This window comes from Necator americanus, chromosome II (assembly GCF_031761385.1).
Source record: "Necator americanus strain Aroian chromosome II, whole genome shotgun sequence".
Taxonomy (NCBI): Eukaryota; Metazoa; Nematoda; class Chromadorea; order Rhabditida; family Ancylostomatidae; genus Necator; species Necator americanus.
Window position 1 is genome coordinate 33,217,203 of NC_087372.1, and position 22,264 is coordinate 33,239,466.

A 22,264-nucleotide genomic window follows, 5' to 3' on the forward strand; every position below is an offset into this window, starting at 1 on the left:
CCTACGTCGCATTAACTGCTCTCGCAATACTACTTCTGTTCACCTGAAACCAAGTACATACGCATACCGACGATCTTCTTGTATAGTCGGTTCAAAACAACGTAAAGCAAGGTGCAGTTACGAAAGCGGCTACGCTCGAAGTGGCGCGGTGGAGATAGCGGTTGGAACTGAGGTGGGATCACCGCTAGCAACAGTGAAGAATGGCGCTAACTAGGATACCCACTCGATCGTAACCGCTACGCTACACCGCACCCCTTCGAGCGCAACCGCTTACGCAGCTGCACTCTGCTTTATACCGTTTTCACTCTACCATGGAAGCTCCAACACAAACGTCACATGGTGAGGAAATCTGCGGGAAAAATTAAACATGTAGTTGTAGATTGCGGAATCCGTGATGGTTCCGCTCATCTCTCCCTAATCGTCCTGGAAAACGGTGTGGGAACGGCGTTTCTTCCTACGAGGTGCTTTAGAACGCGCTTCCTTGTGCACGTTCTGATCCCCTCTACAGCCTATTCATTGGTTTCACTTGAATAGGGTGGCTAGGAGAGATCACTGATCCTCGACCTCTCGCATGTGGATGCGGCACGTGCACAAGGGTGGGCCGTCTCAACTGAAATCGTCTTTCATGCCGTTTTTTAACACTATTAAAGAGAGATGAGCGGAACCATCCTGGCTCCCGCAATTTTCAACCCCATCTCTAGCTTTTTCCGTCAGATTTGCTCACCACGTCAGATTCGTGTTAGGCTGCCTTTAACCAATGGAAAAGAAAACACTGCACACGCAACGAAGCATTTTAATTACTGAGTGGGAACTTCAATTTACCGTTGCTGCAACAACAAAGACGAAGGAAATTGCCATTTTTTCAGGTGGGTGAGCCGTTGTTATTACGAATAAAATCTTCTTCTATAATACTATATTGAACACATATGATGGATGTTTGCAAGGGGTACCTGATATAAACGAATAAATAGGATACTGTAGTGCATCACCATACATCTTTAGACTTCGCGACTGTGAAGCTAGATATCCTCGAGTCAACACTAGCAACCATAGTATAGAAACCTCATCAAAAAAGGAAAATCCCCTTCCTTGTCTCGACTAATATGTGGACGTAAAACGTACTTCTCATATTTAGAAAGGAATACGATAACACATCAAGTGGTATCATATTCCTTCCTAAATAGGAGAAGTTCAGGTGCAAAAACGATAAAAACATTTATCACATAACTTTACGGCATGTTTCACCGGATGCAGAAGTAAAGTTGTAGAAATCCATCTTTCCCGGGAGCAGTACTCTAGAGATTATCTCCTTGATTTAAATTGATCCGAAAAGATGGCTTCCGAGATCCTACCAAAATAAAGTGTTCTTCAATGCACTTTCTATTAGCAACTAACTCAAAAAAAAAAATGTGATTAGAGCCGATAATCTATAGGAGACACAGAACTATACATAGGAGCTCACACCTATAAAAATGGATGGGCGGAACATGAATCATGGGCGGTTTGCGTCCACCGCTGCGACCTGTGCACAACAATTCTCGACAAAGGTGCAGGATCATGTTCCTCCACTTGAGAACGATGCACTCCAGCTTATTTTGACATTTGAGATCGTTTCGTCTGCAGTTGACAAGATTCAGCAAATATTGTCAAGTAACCTAATAATCGTGGTATAGTATAGACTATACAGTAGAGTTAAAACGATATTAAGCTCGGTGCATTAAGGGGCTGGGCTCAAATCGACACGGTGGAGACAGCGATTGGAATCAAGGTGGGACCATTGCAAACTATAGCGAGGGATGGCGTCAGAAAGGGTCCCCCATAGATTCTAACCGCTACGCTCCAACGCATCGCTTCAAGCGCATCCGCCTACGCAACTGCACTGTGCTTCATGTCTTTTTGACGCGACTACACCTACTCGACAATGAAACCGCTAAAGTTCTCCGCATACAGGTTGGATTAATCCAACTACATCTCGTATGGAAGAATAACAAAAAAGATTATATCGCCATCAAAAGCGACAACCTAAAGCAACCAACCTCTCGGATAGATTTTTCTAAAGTTAATGCGTTCTTACTTTATCAAGACTACACTACTCATAGGCTTCTTGTATCTTACTCAACAAAACGCTGCTGATTTACTTTGGTTTGCAGGTATAGAGTCAGCACAGCGTCAGACACAAGGAAATTTCTAAAGTATTGAGTTTTGATGATACGAGCATTTGTATCATCAGAACTTTAATGTTGTCATCCTCTACTGAGAAGGGCAGAGGTCACTGTTGAGCAGACAACGCCTAAGAACTGTCATCTTTACAAACTAGACTTTTTCGTTCCGCTCTCCTCGGATTTTTCATTGCCAAATTGCACACAATGAAGTGAAAAGGGGATAGAAAAACAGCAACCACCCAAACAACATACACATAAGACGTTCCTCGAATTCGTAACAATAAGTGATTATTAATTAGAGAACATCCTAGCAAATTGTAACAAATTTAACAAAATGAAAGAACAGATAATCAAAGTGTTTTAAAGTTCACTGTGCTGTGGTTCCTCATGATCAGGATCATTGCAAGCAGCTGGAGTTCGGAATACAAACTGATATTCACATCTGCCCGGTTCTGTTGCTTCGATTAACTCAGATTCTTCACCACATTGTATTTTGACCTGAATTAAAACGAAATAAGGCTAACAAGTACCTAGCATAAAAGCATAGCGTAAAAGAGAAAAATGAAGCCGGACATCTGTGGTCCGCTGCGGACCATTCCAACACTGTTGCCCGTTCTCGTAGCGTTGCTGGGAATACTTGTTCTTGGAGTCACCTGACCATTCTTTCCAGTTCCTAAAACAGTCTCTTGCAACCATAAAATAAGCATGAAATAAGTCATTAGGAAAAAATGCTTACCCGAGACCAGTCTCTCCGTAACCGTTCTTATCTTTCTGTACTGTTCTTTCAAATGGACAATATTTATAGGTGTATTGTTTCTCAGTTAATTCAAAACATTTTCCCTTGAGAGCTGCCCAAGCATGATCCGCACCAAAGTCCTGTTCTATGAATGACTCTGCTTCTCTAGAAAAGTGAAGATCTTTGAAGCTAATACCCACACACGTACACGTATAGCGTCTTAAAGAGCCTCAAATAGAAGAACAAAGCAAAACTCGCCTAATTTGACTATCCAATGTGCTTATCTTTACATCTAACTCGTCATACTCTTTACGAGCAGCTTCGGCTTCTAAAACATCAAGTGATAAATACGACTGACTTATGTGTGTAACAAATTGAATCCTTGAATGTGCACGGTACCATTGATAGCGATTTGGGTCTCCTCATCATAGGGAGGCATGACGTCCTCCTGCTCTTCGCTAGATATAGGTGCTGGTGTTGTAGTGTAGTCAGGACTAACATTTGTTTCGTCCTTTTCTTCTTCTAAACAAACAATTCTTCCCTTTAAAAACAGTAAGGATTGAAAGAAATCGCAGAGAACGAGTTCATACCATCCCCAGCAAGATCGTCATGCTCATCTCCATGTTTTTCTCCAGCTTCCTTTTCTTCTTGTTCTCTTTCTAGATCTTTTTTGTAGTCCTCGTATGCAACCTTTTCTGACTTGAGCCTTTCATAAATGTTGTTCAGGAAATGTTCAGCATCCGCTTCGTCAACGGATAAGAAGATCTTAAAACACAAAGGTCATATTTGAGAGATTACGAAACATCGTCGATATCCCTCTCTACAATATGAGAAGAGCGTTGTTCCCAAACTCCGAATGGAGTTTCTAAATGCAAGGTGAAGAAGTTCCAGGAGATGTAAAAATGGAGGATAACTTTTCACTCAAATGATAAGTGCAAATATTATTTTTCATTGCGTTGGTAAGCTGAAGTTTCGAAAATAAAAATAATTCCCGACTACACGTGCAGATTTGTTCCTAACACTTCGTAATGAACCCAAAGAGACAAGCAAGAAATTTGTTTAGGACTATATAGAAGCAACTCATAACAAGTATACAAAATGGAAAGTTGAAAAGATTGCTTGATTATGTCGCAGTGAGCTTCTCAATAAAATGTTCTAATTAAGTAATGTTACACTCGTTTTTCATTTATGTGGGGTCGTTTGGAATTGAAAGGAAGAAAAACGTATTCTATACGCGATCCAAACGTGTGATATTAGTAACGAAAACCACTTATTTCCTGCTGTTGTAACAGTTGAAAACAAACAATCTACCTTAGCTTCTTCATCAGAAACCGTTCCATTGTGGTCGGAATCCAAGTATCCAATCTTTTTCATCTCATCCAGGGTTATCCTAAAAGATGCGTTACGTTATGATCATGAAAAAAAGCCAAAATTACATAGAAAAATCTCAAAAAAAAAACCAATGCATTCATAAGTGAGGTGGGAACGAGGCGATAAAGATAGAGGACTCTTATTTGTATTTTGTAGCATACGCCTAATGATTGATAAGTTAACTCGTGAGCATGAACACGAGGTTTTGATGGAGGTCTCTCCCAAAATAACAGCCAGATAGTGAGACTGGATCAAGTGGTTATACTTATGGGTCTAATTATTGAAGAAATATTTCCGGCTTGCAGGTATGCAGAACAAGGGCAGTAAAACAACTCCAGGAAACAAACGAAAATTACAAGGTATGGAGGTAGGTTGCAGGATGCATTTAGGCGTAGACTCTAATAACACCATAGATGAAAACATAAACAAAGAGGGTAAATCATGTTCTATTCAGAGCTTACTTTCCATCACCGTTGACATCAATTTCTTTGAACATCTCGTTAGCCTTCTCTTTCTTCTTCTCGGCACTCGCAGCTGAACAATTTAAAACATAAAAATATTCTGATGGTGCATATGCGCTTGAAATCCCATAACGCATTAACAATTTTTTCTGTGAGCGATCAAAAAATCAACAAAGTTGAGGTTTCAGCGTATTCAAACATGTAGCTAGATAATACCAACAAACACATGTGAAGGGTCAGTTCCAAGACGCGACTCTACCAAAACCACAACTACTGGTTAACTCCAGTATATTTGAGCGATATACAAAACGAAGTAGAAACAATTTTGGAGCACTAACCCATCCAAGCATCTCTGTGTTTGTCTTTCAAGGTGGTTTCACGTTGCACAGCGTCCTCTTTCTTTTTCGATAACTCCTCCTTCTTTGGTAGTAGTGCATCTCTTTCTTCTTTTAGCGGAGCAACACCAGCAACCTTTTCCTCCTGAAGAAGCATATAAGATATCAAAACGAACAAGTAACCTCTAAATATAAATACATAGATGCGTTAGTCGGAGCCGGTGCTCTGACCCCTTTCACTTTTGAACGGTTAGGGAAAGGACCTCCTTCACTTTTAAACGGTTAGCGAAACTATCCCCTTCACTTTTGGACGGCTATAGAAAGGACCCCCTTCACTTGAGCTGCACCCCATGCGCTGAACCCCCTTCACCTGAAGAGGGTCCAGCTTCTCCCTATCGCGCCTATGTATAAATATACTATAGACATATAAAATCCTGATAGTCGGCTAACCCATAGCTTCTTCCCCTCCGATGCTAGGAGTTTACGGTTCGCAAAACCTTTCCTAGCAATTTCTGCCTGCCTTTGCCTCTCTTCTCGAGCACTTTTTCCTAATTCATCACAAATGTTTGGGCACTCAACAGCCCCGCTGTATTCGTCACTTCCATCACAACAGTCTAAAAAAGATAGAAACTCAAAATTCTGTCGTATAGATGAAACAACATCGACAAGGCCGAAGAAAGAGACCCACCACAGATCTTATCATCCACACGAGATGACGGGATATCTAGAGGAGTGTGACCTTTATTGGCACAATGGAACCTTCCGTTCGGGCACGCAGATGTTCCTAACATTGAAAAGAAAATTAAGAGAAACATTTGATATGTATGGTATTACAATATACTAAGAGTTAAAACTACAAATAAAAATTTCATTATGTGCAACAAAGACCAATCAAATTCATACAATAAATTCGAACTATTTCGTTCATCGACTGTTCACACTGTACTCGAGTTGAAACACCGTAACTTCTTGATAATTCAATATATACACTTGCACAATGCTGATTTAGAAGCAAAACTCCACTCGAGTTATGAATTTTCCGTTAACGTTAACAAGCATGCTCCTCATATCTGTTTTACTAATATAAATAATTCTAAAGACTCGAGTCGGAGGATTCATTCTCCGAAAGAACACATATTCCGGTCTCTTCTAAAGATTCATGAACGGATTTATGGAATTAATCCAGATTAGATGTTCTCTAGCGATAGCTCTTCCGGCATAGTTGCGGCTAGCACTATCAGCTTATGCTTCGTCAGCACAAAAACTTACCGGGCTCATCGCTTCCGTCTGGACAATCACAGTAATCATCATTTACTTGATCGTACATAATGCTTTTCGAACCATCAAGACAAACAAATTCGAAAGATTTTTTGTAGAGTGCTGCACCTAAAAATCAACAGCGTTAATTTACGTAGTATTTTCTCTGCATTAATTGGTAGACATTCAAAAATATAACGAAAAGTACAGTAATTCCTGTAATCTACATTTACTCAAGCTCAAAAACTGTAGTAAAAAATGGACTAACGATTGTACGGGACTCCTCTCGGCAATGCTTCAATGTCAGGTGCATTTTCAGCAGAAAGTGCACTGATGACCAGCACAACGATGAAACCAGTAAGGAACATAATCTACCTTCAACCGAAACAATTACTGAGTAGAAAAAAAAGTAATTTCGAGGAATGGAAGAGTCAAGATCATAACTATCTCGACTCTCAATCCGACAGAACTACTACGATCGTGTTCCATTAACATCATGCGGCGAAGTCGAACCCTATCACGGAGATGTAGGTCACGCAACGAAAGTAGGACAATGTTTGGAGTGTGAGTTGTGTTTACAGCAGATATTTGTCTTGTTTCCACAATCTATTGACTGATTTCCGAATGAATCTCATATTACGGCCTATAGAGATGCATCTTTACTATTGATTATCCCATGCGTCACCCACAGGGTCACAAAAACCCGGAGAAGCGTTACTCTCTTCAAATATTCTTACTCATGGACTTGAATCCTAGCTGGTTCGTGCGGAAAAGATCTAATTCATATATTCTAGGGTCAAAACGACATTAAGCACAGTGCATTGCGTAAACGGCGCGGTGGAGAAAGCGGTTGGAATCGACGTGGGACCATCACGAATTGCAAAGAAGGAATTTAATGAGTGGTACTAAGGGGTCCTCACTCGATCCTAACCGCTACGCTTCACCGCATCGCTTCGAATGTAGCCGCTTACGCAGCTGCACGGTGCTTCATGTAGTTCTGACCCAACTATAGATGAGATGTTGGATATTTCCTTAAAAATTAAATACTTAACGTAGAAAATCCCCTCTCGAACTCATTCACTCTTGTTTCTAGTTTGTTTATCAAAATTGTGACTGCTGCAAAGAGTCAACATCACCCACGTCTCCACCACTAATATATGACATAGATGTAATGGAAAACTACCCACTTAATCTACACGCCCAGAGACCACATCCAGATCGATCACGACCTCTTTGGATCTTCTCGAATTTCAATATACGTGCATTGACGCTGCGTCACAAAATTTTATGGATTCTCCAATCGCAGCTTTCGGTGGGAAAATATGCATTGCTGTAAAAGCAATATTTTCACTTTTATTGGTTGCTATCGACGACTAGTAGCAATTTCCATAAGATTGACATAATTGGCCATATTCTTTAAGTAGTCCAGACCAGAATCCCTATCCAACATATTTCTCCTCGGGAGGATACGAGATACGATGGGAAGGAAATCATCTGTGACTTCCTTTTCCAGTCCTGCTATTTAATATTATTTGGTTAGTTTGGTGATGCATACGCGGTGCAAAGTCACTTCGCTGTGGGACCTAGCCTTATGTTGCAGAGGAATTTAAAGTGCTGAAACGAGTGAAGATTTATTTCCACTGCGTGATGTGTTGGTTCGCTGAACAAAACTTTATTGGATAGCAATGTACGCAACCAAAGCATATTTCTAGGCGAAGGCGCGGGGGCGTTTATCCAACTGGGAAGATTTCATTGATAACTTGTACCTGACCTACCAACAACTATGGATTATCGTCATTTCTGAGAAAGATCCTGAATGACAGGAGTTGTTTGCAAGACTATGTTTACATAAGCAGCGCCACTAATCCCCATCCCTAAGTAAAGATTTCCTCCTTTCAATGCATTGATTCGATAGTAGTAGGAAAAAAGAGGTGTAATAAAACAAATTTCCCGTTTTAGACAGACATTAAATAAGCGGTTACTATGAATTCGTATTGTGGGTTCATGTGGTGGTACGATATCGCATCGCTCGATATGTGTGCGATTTTTCAAGGACACAAATCGTAGCTGGGAAAACTGCACATTTCCCTACTCCACGAGATATATACGATAAAAATTGTTATTTAAATAGGGACAGAAGGAGCGTAGCTAGGAATTAGTGCATAAGGACTATGATTAGGGAATGTTGCCGGCTCAAGTGGGTAAGATGAGTGCCCTAATCAGATGTGCTCCGTGCACGGTTCGTGGCCCAGAAATACTTCGTAGTGCAATTCGGCCAATCGTAGCTGTTGTGACGTGTGCTAGATTGCCCCGCCCATCGCAAATTCCCCATCCGTCAGCATCATGTCGATTTTAAATTCGGTTTATTCTTCTCGGTTTTACACACTACGATTACTTTCATATATCCTATGCAGCTTTGCCGTTCTCGACTTCACCCACAACCCTATTATACGTTTCTTCTATTTTTGATATCCATATATATTTTTTTAAAAAGAATTTTCATTACAGGGATGAACCTTTTAACGTATTTCACTGTATTAGCTGTATCGACGTTGATTGACTTCGTGGAATGTGGACGTGATTTCTATAAAATCCTCGGTGTACCACGAAACGCGAACGCAAATCAGATTAAAAAAGCGTACCGAAAACTTGCAAAGGTACGGTCCTCTAGAAATTGTCTCGATGATCTTCTTAACCGTCCCTTTTACCAAACACTTCCTGATACAGACTTGGTTTTTTTTTATCATACACCAGTTTCTAAATGTTCTTGTTCTCCTGTGAAGATAGATGGGGACGGAAATGAATGTTTGTACATTGAAACCGTAACGAATTCTTTCTACCTATTCATTTTTCCGAAACATCAACATGCCCATTTTTTATTTTTGTTGTATTGAAGAAAAAAGACGGTGAGGAATATTTTTTATTTGAAAAAATAATTCATCCTCACAGCTTGTATACTATTGTATTAATAGAAGAGTTATGTTCTCTTGCTCAGTTTACACATAGTTTCAACATACTTACATTTAAAATTAAGGAACTGCACCCTGACAAACATCCCGACGATGAGCTAGCACACGAAAAATTCCAGGATCTTGGAGCTGCTTATGAGGTACCTCTATGACCTTAGCGAGAACGCAACGCAGTTTTACGTTTTGTGGCGGTGATAGGAGTTTTTAGTCATTTATTCCGCAGTCTGAAAACCATCGAAGTATAATGTTAATTAATCTTTTCGCCTAGTTTACACTCTGCTTCATATTATATATTATATATTTTCCTCTGTAACATTCAATAATGCATGGAAAGTTTTATGTCTCTTTGTAAGAATTTTGAAAAATGCCTCGCTGGAAGAGAAACACTCCCACCAAAAAAAAAACGGTCTGACAACTCCCGGGAGTCTATAGATTTCGGCAAGCATTTTACTGTTAAGGTTCTGTCGGATAAAGAGAAGCGAGCAACTTATGATCGTCATGGTGAAGAAGGTGTGAAAAAGATGATGGGAGGTGGAGGCGGACACGACCCCTTCTCCTCATTTTTCGGCGACTTCTTTGGAGGAGGGCACGACTCTGGAGAAGATGAGAGACCCAGGGTATGAGCTAAAGCAATTACTCTTTATTTTATCCTCTGTTAACTGCATTCGAATATGCGAATTTCAGCCAGTCGTGGTTTCTTTTGGACTCCATTTTTCCCTATGTCTGACATTTTCAGGGAGCGGACGTTGTTTTTGATTTGTTTGTCACTTTGGAAGAAGTCTATGTCGGACATTTTGTGGAGGTAAAGAGGAAAAAAGCAGTCTACAAACAAACATCAGGAACGAGGAAATGCAACTGTAGGAACGAAATGCGTACCGAACAAGTAGGAATGGGTCGGTTCCAAATGTACCAGGTGCGTATACACATCTCTTAAAAACATTAGAGATTGCGTTCGCAAAATTATACAATGTCAATAACTACACGTCCTTGATTTGATCTTCTGAATTAAATAACTAACTTTTATTTCTGCCTATTTTCTATTTCTAATCCCATTAGGACATGATATTTTAAGATTCAAGTGTGCGACGAATGTCCGAATGTGAAGCTTGTGCAGGAGTCGAGAACGCTTGAGGTTACTTCCGTAATACTTAACCGAAAGAATAGTATTCAATCTGGATGGAGTTTAGATCGAGATTGAAGTGGGCGCAAACGACGGTCATGAGCAAGTTTTTGTTGGCGAAGGCGAGCCACATATTGAAGGAGATCCCGGTGATTTGAGAGTACGAATCAATGTCCAAAAACATCCGAGGTCGGTTTTATCAAAATTTTCATCATTCTAATGTGAATACTCACCATCACAATTTTTACTCATACCTTTCAACGCTGGATTACTGTATTATAATATATCCGGAAAATAAAGGCTCGATATAGCATGACACTTGTACTTGAATTTTGACATATTCTGCTAAGTATCTTTATGTCCTCCCGTTTTGAGGTAACATTTACAGAAAACTTTTAAGCTGCGGCGCTTACAATTCCCAGGTTATCATTTGTCCTGCTAATATTGCATACTTCATTTCTAGAACATTTGCCGGAGCTAGAATTCGGATTGTCTTACGATCATCTGTATTGAATTGAAATTTAAGATTTGAGCGGAAGGGTGATGACCTTTATACGAATGTCACGATCTCGTTGCAAGATGCCCTAAATGGATTCAAAATGGAAATTGAACATTTGGACGGGCACAAAGTTAGTATCGAGCGAGAAAAGGTACGTTTGCGCTCCTTCTAATGTTACACTTCGCCTCAATGGTGTTTCATTCTGTTGTTTGCTTCTTCTCTTTCCCAGTTTCGCTATCTCCTTTCTGAGAACGTGCTTCAGGTTACTTGGCCAGGCGCACGTTTACGGAAGAAAGATGAGGGAATGCCGTCAATGACGAACAACAATGAGCGGGGAATTCTCTACGTTACATTTGATGTAGAGTTCCCACGCACTGAACTTACTGAGGAGCAAAAGAAAATAGTCGCAGAGCTGTTAAAACAGGATACAGTTAAACCGAAGATCTACAATGGGCTTCAGGGCTATTAATTACCTCACTCACTGGACCGCAGGATCCAGATGTGATTAGGCCATTTTGTTCCTTCTCTTCTTCGTGACTTTTTTTTTGTTGCAGTTATAACATGAAATGTTGTTTGTTGAGGGACACCTTTCCACATTTGGCGTGCTTAATACTAGGCAGAACAAGCTGGTACTGCAAGTTCTAACATATTAAAACTTTCTACGTATTAAAACTTTCCATTGTTCAAAATCGCGGGTTCTTAATATCTAGTGGCAATTGCGTTCAGTTGATCCATTCGTAGCGACCATTTCTGAACCCTCACTCATATCTGTGATTTTTGCCCTTCATTCATGTTCATGTTTGGTTCGCTCTCTAGGTTCCTTAATGGGTTGACGTCTAATGAGAATGTCTATTAGTCGTTTTTGTTACGACACCGTGCTATTCACGTTGGTGTTTGTTGACTTGCCTTTGTTGAATTGATATCTCAGAAATGACATTATTTATGAATAAAACATTATACTGAACCGATCAATGAGAAGATACGGCAATTTTCCCGTGGGTTCCCTTTTGGTTGTAGGTGATTTTCGTAATTTTCGTAATCTTAATAGAATGGATTTCTTTTTGGCTCTGTGCAACATTCGAACCCTGCGGAGGGAGGGCTCCTTTGCTGCAAGAACAGAGATTGAACACATAGCTGACAGTGTGTATGAGAATCAATCCAATCCGTAATCTATACAAATGATCGGGATCAACTAAGGTATGTAGGTACCCGACTACTAATGACAGCACTTTCGGCTTTGTCTTTTTCTTACTAACGGAAGTTATGTTTGTTGGCTGTAATGTACTCAATAACAAATCTGAGATAGTTTACTAAGCGACCAATTTGCTTTCCATATTAGCAATCAGACTTTTTGTTTTGCTCACTTAACGGGGAGCTGCAAGTTCTTGCTTAGTTTCAAGTTTTATCACCGAAATATATCTGTTAAGTGTAGATTTGTGCATATGATCGAGCTACATTCAAAAGGCATTCCTTTGATGACATGTACTTGATCCCAAAATTGTACAGTTTCACACCATGTTATTAAAGTAAAACGAGAACCAAGTTTTCCACCTTCTAGGAGATGATTGCTGATTTTGATGGTGGTTTTTAGTGAACACCTCTTTATTTCTTTAGATCATTGTTAATTTACCTGATTCTATATACTGATGCCTTAAACCCGAAATGGTTAGTACTGATTGTGTCAAGTTTCTCAAAATTCCCATTCTGCAATTGTAAACTGAATATATTTGTAAAGAACTTTTGCTAGACTAAAACTGAGTTATTTCTGACATCATTCATACGGTATTCCTTCGCGTCAACAGCATTTCATTAGCTTTTTTTGAATCTTTTTATTCAATGCTAATTCTTAACACTAAGAACTATTTGGGAATAACAAAAAATAATAAGGATCAGTAGAGAAGAATTATCATAGTTAGAAGTAAAAACGTTTGAGGAACAATTCAAACGTGGTCGTATGCGTTGGAATGTCATCATCATGCTCCCATATGCCAAGTGCGGCATCAGAGAAGAAGCGACTACGAAGCTGGTATGCAGTGATCGCCGACAAATGTGCATTTCCAAGAACAGACAGCTATGCTGTCACTGCGGTACGTTTAAAAGCTGCTTACTTAGTTTACAGTTAATGCTGAAATCATTTCAAAGCTGAGAAATGTAAGCGTTTTGGTAACCAACAAAGGACATGACACTTTGGTCTTATGTAAGAGATACGTTAACTTGAACGTGCTTATAGTCGGGTCAAAACGAGATGAAGCACGGACAGTTGCACAAGCACCTGCGCTCGAAGCAATGTGGTGAAGACAGCGGTTGGAATCGAGGTGGGACCATGGCAAATTGCAGAGATGGGTGGCGGTAGAAAGGATTCTTACACGATCCAAATCGCTCCATCCCGCCACTTCGAGAGCAGTCTCTTACACAACTGTCCGTGCTTCATGTCGCTTTGGACTATAAATGTTTGAGCGTGTGCTTTTTTCTAAAAAAAAATTGCTTCTCCGAAATTGCTGTCAGAGACGTGTAGGGGAAATTCCAAGGAAGTAGATTTCCTTTCTGTCTATTTCATACAACTGCATTCTTAGCATTCACTGAGTCAGATTTCATTTTACACTTTGCAACATAACCTGACGTTACAGGCAACAATGGGAGCAACGCACTGCTCAGAGTGCCCTCCTGAGAAAAGAATGTCTCGTTTGGCTCTACAGATGTGCTGTTCACGATGCAGTTCTTTTTTATGTTTAACACATATGAAGAAGCACTTGCGGGAGCATCGACATGATTTTGGTATGTATCAACGCACTGGTTAAGGCCTTAGACTGGCAACCGGCTATCTTTAAGCTATGTCGATTGAGACGGGTTACGTTTATTGTGCTTGTTGTTCGGATTTCGTTTACAATCGAGTGCTGGAGGTCATGCGCCTGGGTGCGATGAATAAGTACAGGTGAGACTCGGATTTTGAACTGCGTTGAAATTGGATTTCTTACCTAGAAAAGACAGTATATGCTTGGAAGTGCTTCCTCGTTTTCACGTTTTTGCATTAGGGGCTTCTTTTTATGCTCTATATGCGGTAGTAAAGTTGGTGAAAAGATTCCTAGGCGTTGGTGAGGAGGAGGTGAATAAAATTTTCTGAGATTTTCTTGTAAACAGGCGGTGCGTACTCGTGTGTAGTTGGGTCAAAACGACATGAAGCTCGGTGCAGTAGCGTAAGCGGCTACGGTCTAAGCGGCGCAATGGAGATGCGGTTGAAATCGAGATGTGACCATCGCGAACTGCAGCAAGGAATGGTGTTAGCAAGGGTTCACCTGGATTCTAAGCGCTACTCACCTCTCCGTTGCACCGTGCTTCATTTCATTTTGACCCTACTGTTCATCGTGATATTAGGATGATACATAGTGGTGTTTTTTACGTAGGTTGACAGATTTTGTGATGGTATGGGGCAACTGTTATTTTATCTATTTTATTTCTCTATCTTCACTCTCCCAGTGTAAACTCGTTTGTGTAAGATAGTGTATTTTTGCCGTTGAGTAGCGCTACTTCTAGAACTCGGTTAGGATTATGTAAATTGGTATCCTGGAACCCTACTGATGCCGACATCAAAGCATGGGACATGATGACCCGTGTTGGTCAACCTGCTCGTAAGCTAACATTAAACGTTTTTACCAAAATTGATGTTATTTAATGTTCCTCTCAGTTATAGAGCTTCGTGGATTATTGAACATGGGCTCAACATGTTACATGAATAGTGTACTGCAAGCCCTTGTTCACACACCAGTGCTGAGAGACTATTTTCTATCCGATCAACATAGCTGTCAGCGAGCACCCGGAACATGCTTGATGTGTACAATGCATCAGTTAATGCAGGTATTTCTCATACTTTGGCATTTGCGTACTTTCGTATACCCAACTCCGTTTAGTATTCAATTTTAAATTAATTTTTAAAGGATTTTCATCGTGGTGACTCATCCGATCCCGTTGCACCTTCGGATGTGCTGCATATTGTCTGGGAGCAATCTCAGATGAGTATGGGTGGTCAACAGGATGCTCATGAGTTTTTCCTTGCAGTACACGATCTTCTGCATCGGCACTACAATGGTACACTTTGTGTTTAATAAACAGTTTTTTGGTGTGTTTCACTGGGCTAAAAACAATTTCCAGCTCCATTTTCGTCATCGCCAATAACAGAAACTGATGGGTGCAAATGCATCGTTCATCAAACATTCACTGGAAAACTTCGTTCCGATATCATTTGCAATAAATGCTCGTGAGTTTGTCAATTTCAGTTGCGTCTTTTAGTGTCACTGATAATGCAACTGATAATTGCCACTGATAATGTCCTCGAGTAAAAAAGCATAAACAAATTTCAGATCTGTATCTTCATCAACCCAGCCATTTCTTGATGTTTCTCTTATAGTGCCGCCCAGCTCTTCTAGCGATCAAATTAGTATCAAAACCTGCTTAGAGATGTGAGTGGAAAGTTTTTCAGACATATATTGCTGAACTGAAATAAAAGAATTTTGTGAAGAACTTGCCCTGTAATTTAATTCAATTTAAGAGATTAAAGATATGTCTGGACGAATTCTATGGGTATCAGGTGTGGTTTTTTGGGGACTGCGCTGGTGATGTCCAAATCATTTTGCATACTTGATCCTGAGCAGCTTTGGCAGTTTTCGTTTTTTCCACCGTACAATAATTGCTAAGAACAAGCTCAGAGTTGACAAGGTGCTGTGCTAGATTACAACGTGCGTAAGCCATCCAGCATGATAAGCAGCAAATGAGTCCTAATTTCTTTCTCAACAAAATAATTGAGATGATGAGCTGCTCTTCTCTTCATTTTGAGTAGTTTCTTGGAATACAATGCTCTATTGGCGCTTTCTGCTATGATGGGCTTCTTAGCAATGGGATGCGCATAATACAGACAAGAGTAAAGATAAATGATTTTTATAGTGATGATAAGTGCTTACGACACGTGAAAAAATTCTTTATCTTGTACGCTTATAACCTAGTCTTTTTTTGTAGGTTTTGTGCAAGGGAAGACCTAGATAGAAACTGCGAACGTTGCGGTTGTTTGCGAGCAACTCGACGAATGAGCTTTAAGTTGGTTCATTTTTCAATTCAACTTCTTTTCATCACTATTTTAGATGTTCTCTAACTATAAATTCTCCTTTTTTTATTAGAATTCATTTTGACTGGAGAAAGATTTTTGTTATTGGGGAAATTTTCAGAGTTCTGCCATCTGTGATTGTGTTTCACCTTAAACGCTTCAGCCCATCGGCTACTGGCAAAAATAGCACAGTTGTTTGGTACGTTTAGATCACTGCTTTCACGTGAACTTAAAATTTTCCTATTTGCCAGTGATCCTAATGCTAGGATCTCTAGGTTCGAGCTCGAGTCGGATATGTCACCCTTTACGTCAGCATTTCTTGATAATCCTTCTTTGTTTGATCCACGTACATCGGCCGGAATGATTAGTCACAAAAATCACTCGTAAGTTTCAAATATTTTGGCTGTTGCTTTTGAACTTGTGAGTTTTAACTTTAGGTACTCGTTGTTTGCTATTGTAACGCATATCGGTGATTCGTCTGGTGCTGGCCATTACATTAGTTATGTTCGACGAAATCAGAATAAGTGGTATCGTTGCGACGACCACCAGGTTGGCTATTTTTCATGTAGCGATGGAGGACTATATTTGCACGACATTATTCGGCATCCCGAAGCCAACAAAACCTTCATCCTCTTGAGTGCTTAGATTATCAACAGATCTGTTTGGGAGGAAAAGGATATTCACTTGATACAGCAGTTGACCTTCACAAGGCATTGTATAGGCTGTATGCGTGCCGATATGCCTCTACAATTTCGAATTGAATTCAAGTTCACTGGCGCATCTCAAAGCGTTAAGATCAATCACTTTTCCTTTTCTCTTTTGATTGATCACTGTGTCACAATGGCTGACAGTGAAAAGTAATGTAGAGTATGGACTGTGTGTAAATGCTTGGTCGGATAGCATAGGTGCAATAGGGAGGAGCCAGAAATGTAGCTGAGAAAATAGGGAAAATACCAAAATAAAAGATGTTGTATCACCTCGTAGAAGTGGGCGACTTTTAAGGACTTAAAAATGAATAAATCATACCATAATGATATCAACCAAGAGAAATTTCCCAGCTAATCATTTCCAAAAAGTCCGCGGAGGTAGAAGTGACGTAAAAGTGATGGTTTATAGAAATCATATTTATATATTTGTGAACTCATTTTGTTTTCAAAGGCAGCCTGGCTAGGCGTTGAAGATTTGCACAATTTGGGAATGAATTCGGTGTAACATTGAAATGATGTTTGTGTTAGAAGGTACATTAATTGCACTAGTACTTGAATGCGAGTCTTATTTACAGATCAAGGAGGTGCACTATGGTGATGTGGTTATGACAGAAGCCTACCTCTTGTTTTATCAACTTACCCAACTACGGCTGAAGTAGAATACGAGTTTCAGATTCATATCGTTCATTGCATTAGGTAGCTTCATATTATATTCCGTATTTCTTGCTCATCGATGTGATTTCAATTTTCCCATCGTGCATAATTTTTGCCCCATTTAGTGTGACGGCAATATTCGCGAAATCTCAGCTTACCCAACGTTTTATCTGCCTCGTTTCTACTTGAGTGACAGTTGTTTTGATTCCATGTCTTTCATTTATTTATATTTTTTCCAAGTCGTTCCTTCTATATTCTCTTGTATTGTACTTAGCTATCATGTACATACTACGATCTTCTCCGTTCTCTTGCAAAATCGATCCCTTTTAAACTGATGATTTCCATTGTAGTTGGTGTTGACACAGTTGCGTATTAGAGCTGAGTAGCTCAGACAGTTTTATTCCTTTTTAGTGGTGCATGTAGTATTATCCATTGTAAAGTAACTTTTGTTTTAAAACAAGATCTAAAATTATTTATACTTGCCGGAAGTGTTACAGAACAGATCAGACAGATTGTGGCTAATTTGCATCGTTTAAAATCCCTTGTTGTGATCATGATGTCACGTAGTTCTCCGATCTATGAGTCAAAGTTCAACTACAGTTATTTACACTATTAAAGAAGTACGCGCTTTCTCTATATAAGTAGTGTCCATGATTAGAACTTCTCTTAAACTTTTGTGCTTAGCTCCAGTATTTGAACAAAAGTCAGAGAAGAACATAACTCGACCACCAATACATTCAATATTTCGTGATCAATTCCGCAAAATGACGCCATGACGTGAGCCATTCAGGTTCGGTTGGAGTGCATCGAGCCCTCGTCGTTGTGAAAGGAAAAAGAAAACTATTTAAACTGGCGATTTATGTTAAAAGGGCGGCTGTGGTACAGTCGGTAGGAGGTTCCGCTGTGACTGCACGATCGATCGATGGTTCGCCAAAGCGCCGACCAAACCCATTACTCCTCTGGGTTTAATAAATTGGTACCAAACTTGCCGCAACTTCTCTTTCTTCGTTTTCGTCTTCGTAAACCTCAAATGATTCTGATTTGAAGCAAACGTGTTGGCACATCCCAAGCGGATTGATTTACGCAAGACACTTTATACATATCAAAAACAGACATTTTTCAAGTCGTGAAACTGAGTAGATGTATGCTACTTTGTTCTTCTAACTGTAACCTTGTTGATCAATCAGATAAATCTTCATATATTTATTAAATTAGTTGAGCACACATATCACCATTAGTTTTGTGTTAATGAAGATTCCGTATGGAAAAGATTAGTAATCTTCATAGAGATCATGAGGTCGTGGAAAACCGACTGAAGGTACACATAGTCTATTGCACATGATGTTCTGGAAAAAAATTGTTTCATATTCAAGTAAAAAAAGTGAAAAATATGAGGTCTTAACTAAACTCTCACTCACTCTTTTCTCTCTGGGTAGCTCATAAACAGCTGGTTGTTCGTTTTTAGCCTCAGCCGAATGTTTCATGTTAAGTCGAATGCGAAGATTGTCAAGAGATCTTCTCTTTCGTCCTCCACCACCGCAACCACCGCCGCAACCTTAAGGATCAAGTGTGGTAAGGATTTTTCGAAGTAGGTCTTCCGATGCTTCTTACCACATCCACATCCGCATGGTCGACAACATGTGCAGCAACGAGTACAACAGCATGTACGACACGTTGTACAGCAACATTGACAACAACATCTGAAACGGAACATAGCAAGACAATGGACGAGTAACATAATTGAGTCTACATTAAATTGTCATGAAACTACCACCAGTTTATGTAACTCGTTCCCTGCGTTTTCTAGAGATTTCACTTCTCCAGTGCTTGCTACTCGCTGGCGCAACTCATCGGTGCAGTCTGAGTGATGCTAGCGATGCTCGCTGTCGATCCCAACTGCTACGTTCCACCGCGTAACTTTGAGCGCAGCCGCCTACGCAACTGCACCAATTTTCAAGACGTTTTGACCCGACTATAGTTGGGGAGTGCCGGTCCAGTGCTTCGAATTTTCTAATTTTCGAGCCCTTCACGACTACCGATCCTATTTAATAGGCTGAGGACAAAGTCGGGATCCATTCGACATTTTTACAAATCAAATCGGTGCATGGTTTTTCTAGGAGAGAATCGAACTCAGCCAAAACTGCTTCTTATAGCTAATCTAAGCTTTCTGAGATGGGAAAGCGGCAAGAATTCGGATTAGGAAGCACTGAAATTTGGAGGTTTTGTGAAAACTGCCCTAAGATTTTAATTTTACAATATGCTAGCGTTGTTTTGGTGTTTTACGTCTGAAATTGCTCTGAAAAGCAGCTTTACCAAGCTTAACATGAAGTCTCTACGCTGCAGAGATGGTTGGAGCGGGTTAGTCAACACTGCTCTAATCGAACTGCACTTTTGAGCGCAAAAACGTTAACGGAGCATAGAAACCGTCCTCAGGTAACAAATGGGTTTCCCATTTGAGAAGCACTTTAGGAGGTGATATTCCATCAATCAATGGCTTATCACTGGAAGTGAATCTATGGGTCATTCGGGTCCCCAAAACCTTACGTTAGTCGTAGAGGATCTATGATCTATCTATAAGACTAAAGGTGCTAAGAGAAAAATGAAGATGGAGCTAGAAGTACTAATGCTTTGATTTCACCAAACACTCCAAACAGGCTTTCTAAAAGTCGATAGCTAAGTAATATCACTCAGTTAAGTACACTCTTCGTTCCTTGCGCTGCATGGAAGTTATTTTGTACCCGAAAGTACAGTTCGATTAGAGCAATGTTGAGTGCTCTCCTAAACTACATTTGCACCGGTCTTCCTCTACTGGGCCCCTCCCTCTAAACATCAAAATAATTCGGAAGGATATGTCTAAGAATGGAAAAACACGACTCAAAAGGAGTAGATAGTTTTACGTGACCAACCTAGGTCTACAACATCCGCATCCACATCCGCAACCACAACCACAACCTCCTCCTCCTCCTCCCTGTCGTTTAACTCGGAAAGAGCGATCCTTCCCCGTTAAAGTATCGATAAGTGTGGAATCAACTTCACGAAGTGCAATATCCGTTGGAGCTGCCTAGAGTTTCAATTTATTTTATATAAAATTCTAAAAAATTTAATTTCTATTTTATTTATTTAAAATTTTAAATTCATTCGTTCTGCAATGTCCTAGAAGGTGATATCTTACCTGCACTTCATGAAAGAATGCCATGATTACGATAAGAACAGCCGGTAAGATGATCGTTCTGGTCGAGGACATTTTTTTCTGCGGGAAAAAGTTGTCGTAGAAGAACTGAGGAAAAAACAGAATGTGCTTGGGCCTGGACTACCGGCAGTTTTTATATGTGGTGAAGTCCAGCGATTCGGCCGGTCATTCGGGACAGCTTGTCATTTTGGGGGGTGACCGGTTGCTGTACGTCCGATCATAATGCCGGATCATTTCGAACGTTTCGTCGGCTCCGATTTGCGCTGAAATTTCCGGCTCTATGTCCATTGAAAGTGTGAAAATTCGCAAATCACAGGTTTGTTTTCGAATCACTCTGCACCTTCTCGCCAATAAATAACAAATCATTAAAGAGTGATGTGTTTTCGTAGCTGAAACTATTGAACAAACAAAAAAAAAACAAAGTGCAACAGTTGATCATCATATATATCAAATGGAAACGCTTCAACCAGGAACAGGCGCTTTTGTCCATCGTGTGTGAATTGCAAGTCAACAGCTGAGGGCGGATTGAACTTTGTTGTCTTTGAAATTTCACTGAGAAACGAATCCAGCCATTTCCTACTGTGGCTGAAATTTCTGGAAGAACTCATACAGAGGCAAAAGTACGAACAAATGTAGCGAAAACAAATGCACATCAAAACCGAACGCAATCGAAAGAGAAATTTTGGCGAGATTTCTCAAAATTTTCCTTCAAAAGGAAAAAAAAAATTCTTTTCGTTCTCCTCTTCGAATAACCATTGTCTATAATTACAACAATCACTGTAATTGTTGCAGGTGGCTGAGCTTACTGTAGCAATTAGTCACTTCTCAAGTGATTATGCGTTAATAGTTGGCTTTTACTGAGGTACAAATACTCTTTTCGTTGATTTGTGCTCCACATCCTGTGCTAAGAGGTCAGTCTAACTCTTAACTCTTAATTTAACTCTAACTTTAACTTTAACTCAACTCTTAACTTAATTTTAATTTTAAAAAGTAGTTCGAATATCCTTTGTGACCATTTAACCTGAAAGAATCCCCTTAGTAAATTTTAAATCTGGATATATTTTACTGAGAACTCGATAGGATCTTTGTTCCAAAAGATGAGCGCAATATCTTGTATCGTGATTTTGCAATGTTTTGGATTTATAGTTTTTACTAGTTTTCGAAAGTTCTCGAAAATTCGATCACTCGAATGTGACTGATCATTTTGACTGACATTCGACTTGTTCGAATGTACAAATAATCATGCTTTTCGAATAGTCGCTCGAATACTGTAAGGATAACAATACTCGGCTCTTAGGGCTACTTAGATCGGTTCCCTCTTTGTTTCACGATAATTACAGCGAGCGATCGGCGCGTATACGGTAAATTGCTTACTTCACTATTGTTCGGCGACGAACTATTATTATTACTATTATTATTTATTTGAATACTATTAAGATGTCATTCCAAATGTTTTTCTGTGGAATTTCCGCTGAGCCAATATCGCTGAATAGTTCAAAAAATGTGCTTGAGAATAAAATTTTGTCCCTCAATTAATTTGTTCATCGGATAGTATTTTCTTCCAGGAACCACTACAACACCATGTTGAGGAAATATTATCAGAAGTTGGACGTACACGTATTTTCCAAGTGATGAGGCGAACAGGCTTTGTCAACATTATTCAAAAGTATCTAAGTTTAGCATATTTTCAACGTAAATTTTGTGATTTGTT

General features: G+C 39.8%; 4 protein-coding genes across 8 annotated transcripts; 2 read left to right on the top strand and 2 right to left on the bottom strand.

Annotated features, from left to right (window-relative positions):
• Positions 1–29: 29 nt before the first annotated feature.
• RB195_020271 (uncharacterized protein) lies at positions 30–6,690 on the bottom strand (the record flags this gene model as incomplete). Of its 2 annotated transcripts, XM_064188500.1 has the most annotated exons (14): positions 30–43; positions 2,534–2,660; positions 2,736–2,835; positions 2,899–3,063; positions 3,157–3,226; positions 3,298–3,420; positions 3,489–3,663; positions 4,210–4,288; positions 4,731–4,803; positions 5,069–5,210; positions 5,516–5,679; positions 5,754–5,849; positions 6,335–6,451; positions 6,591–6,690. In XM_064188500.1, the coding sequence occupies 14 exons, from the start codon at positions 6,688–6,690 to the stop codon at positions 30–32; spliced, it is 1,545 nt and encodes a 514-aa protein (XP_064044381.1). The 2 variants fall into 2 exon arrangements, with proteins under 2 accessions (XP_064044381.1, XP_064044382.1); XM_064188501.1 differs by lacking the exon at positions 30–43 and having other exon boundaries at positions 2,523–2,660.
• A 1,814-nt stretch (positions 6,691–8,504) lies between these two features.
• Positions 8,505–11,379, top strand: RB195_020272 (uncharacterized protein; the record flags this gene model as incomplete). 2 transcript variants are annotated; one of them, XM_064188503.1, is made up of 9 exons in its annotated part: positions 8,505–8,523; positions 8,831–8,979; positions 9,357–9,431; positions 9,750–9,908; positions 10,028–10,204; positions 10,364–10,423; positions 10,479–10,600; positions 10,938–11,061; positions 11,173–11,379. In XM_064188503.1, the coding sequence occupies 9 exons, from the start codon at positions 8,505–8,507 to the stop codon at positions 11,377–11,379; spliced, it is 1,092 nt and encodes a 363-aa protein (XP_064044383.1). The 2 variants fall into 2 exon arrangements, with proteins under 2 accessions (XP_064044383.1, XP_064044384.1); XM_064188502.1 differs by lacking the exon at positions 8,505–8,523 and having other exon boundaries at positions 8,833–8,979.
• Positions 11,380–11,881: 502 nt separating this feature from the next.
• Positions 11,882–17,552, top strand: RB195_020273 (uncharacterized protein; the record flags this gene model as incomplete). 3 transcript variants are annotated; one of them, XM_064188505.1, is made up of 17 exons in its annotated part: positions 11,882–11,927; positions 12,062–12,107; positions 12,844–12,997; positions 13,538–13,685; positions 13,740–13,842; positions 14,442–14,536; positions 14,593–14,762; positions 14,843–14,993; positions 15,057–15,162; positions 15,266–15,364; positions 15,918–15,995; positions 16,124–16,201; positions 16,278–16,385; positions 16,440–16,551; positions 17,285–17,311; positions 17,383–17,405; positions 17,489–17,552. In XM_064188505.1, 17 exons carry the CDS (start codon positions 11,882–11,884, stop codon positions 17,550–17,552), a joined length of 1,608 nt encoding a protein of 535 aa, XP_064044385.1. The 3 variants fall into 3 exon arrangements, with proteins under 3 accessions (XP_064044385.1, XP_064044386.1, XP_064044387.1); XM_064188506.1 differs by having other exon boundaries at positions 14,599–14,762; XM_064188504.1 differs by lacking the exons at positions 11,882–11,927; positions 12,062–12,107; positions 17,383–17,405; positions 17,489–17,552 and having other exon boundaries at positions 12,875–12,997; positions 14,599–14,762; positions 17,285–17,368.
• A 1,082-nt stretch (positions 17,553–18,634) lies between these two features.
• Positions 18,635–20,607, bottom strand: RB195_020274 (uncharacterized protein; the record flags this gene model as incomplete). Its single annotated transcript, XM_064188507.1, has 5 exons — positions 18,635–18,709; positions 18,782–18,918; positions 18,975–19,063; positions 20,270–20,424; positions 20,536–20,607. The coding sequence occupies 5 exons, from the start codon at positions 20,605–20,607 to the stop codon at positions 18,635–18,637; spliced, it is 528 nt and encodes a 175-aa protein (XP_064044388.1).
• Between the last annotated feature and the right edge of the window lie 1,657 nt (positions 20,608–22,264).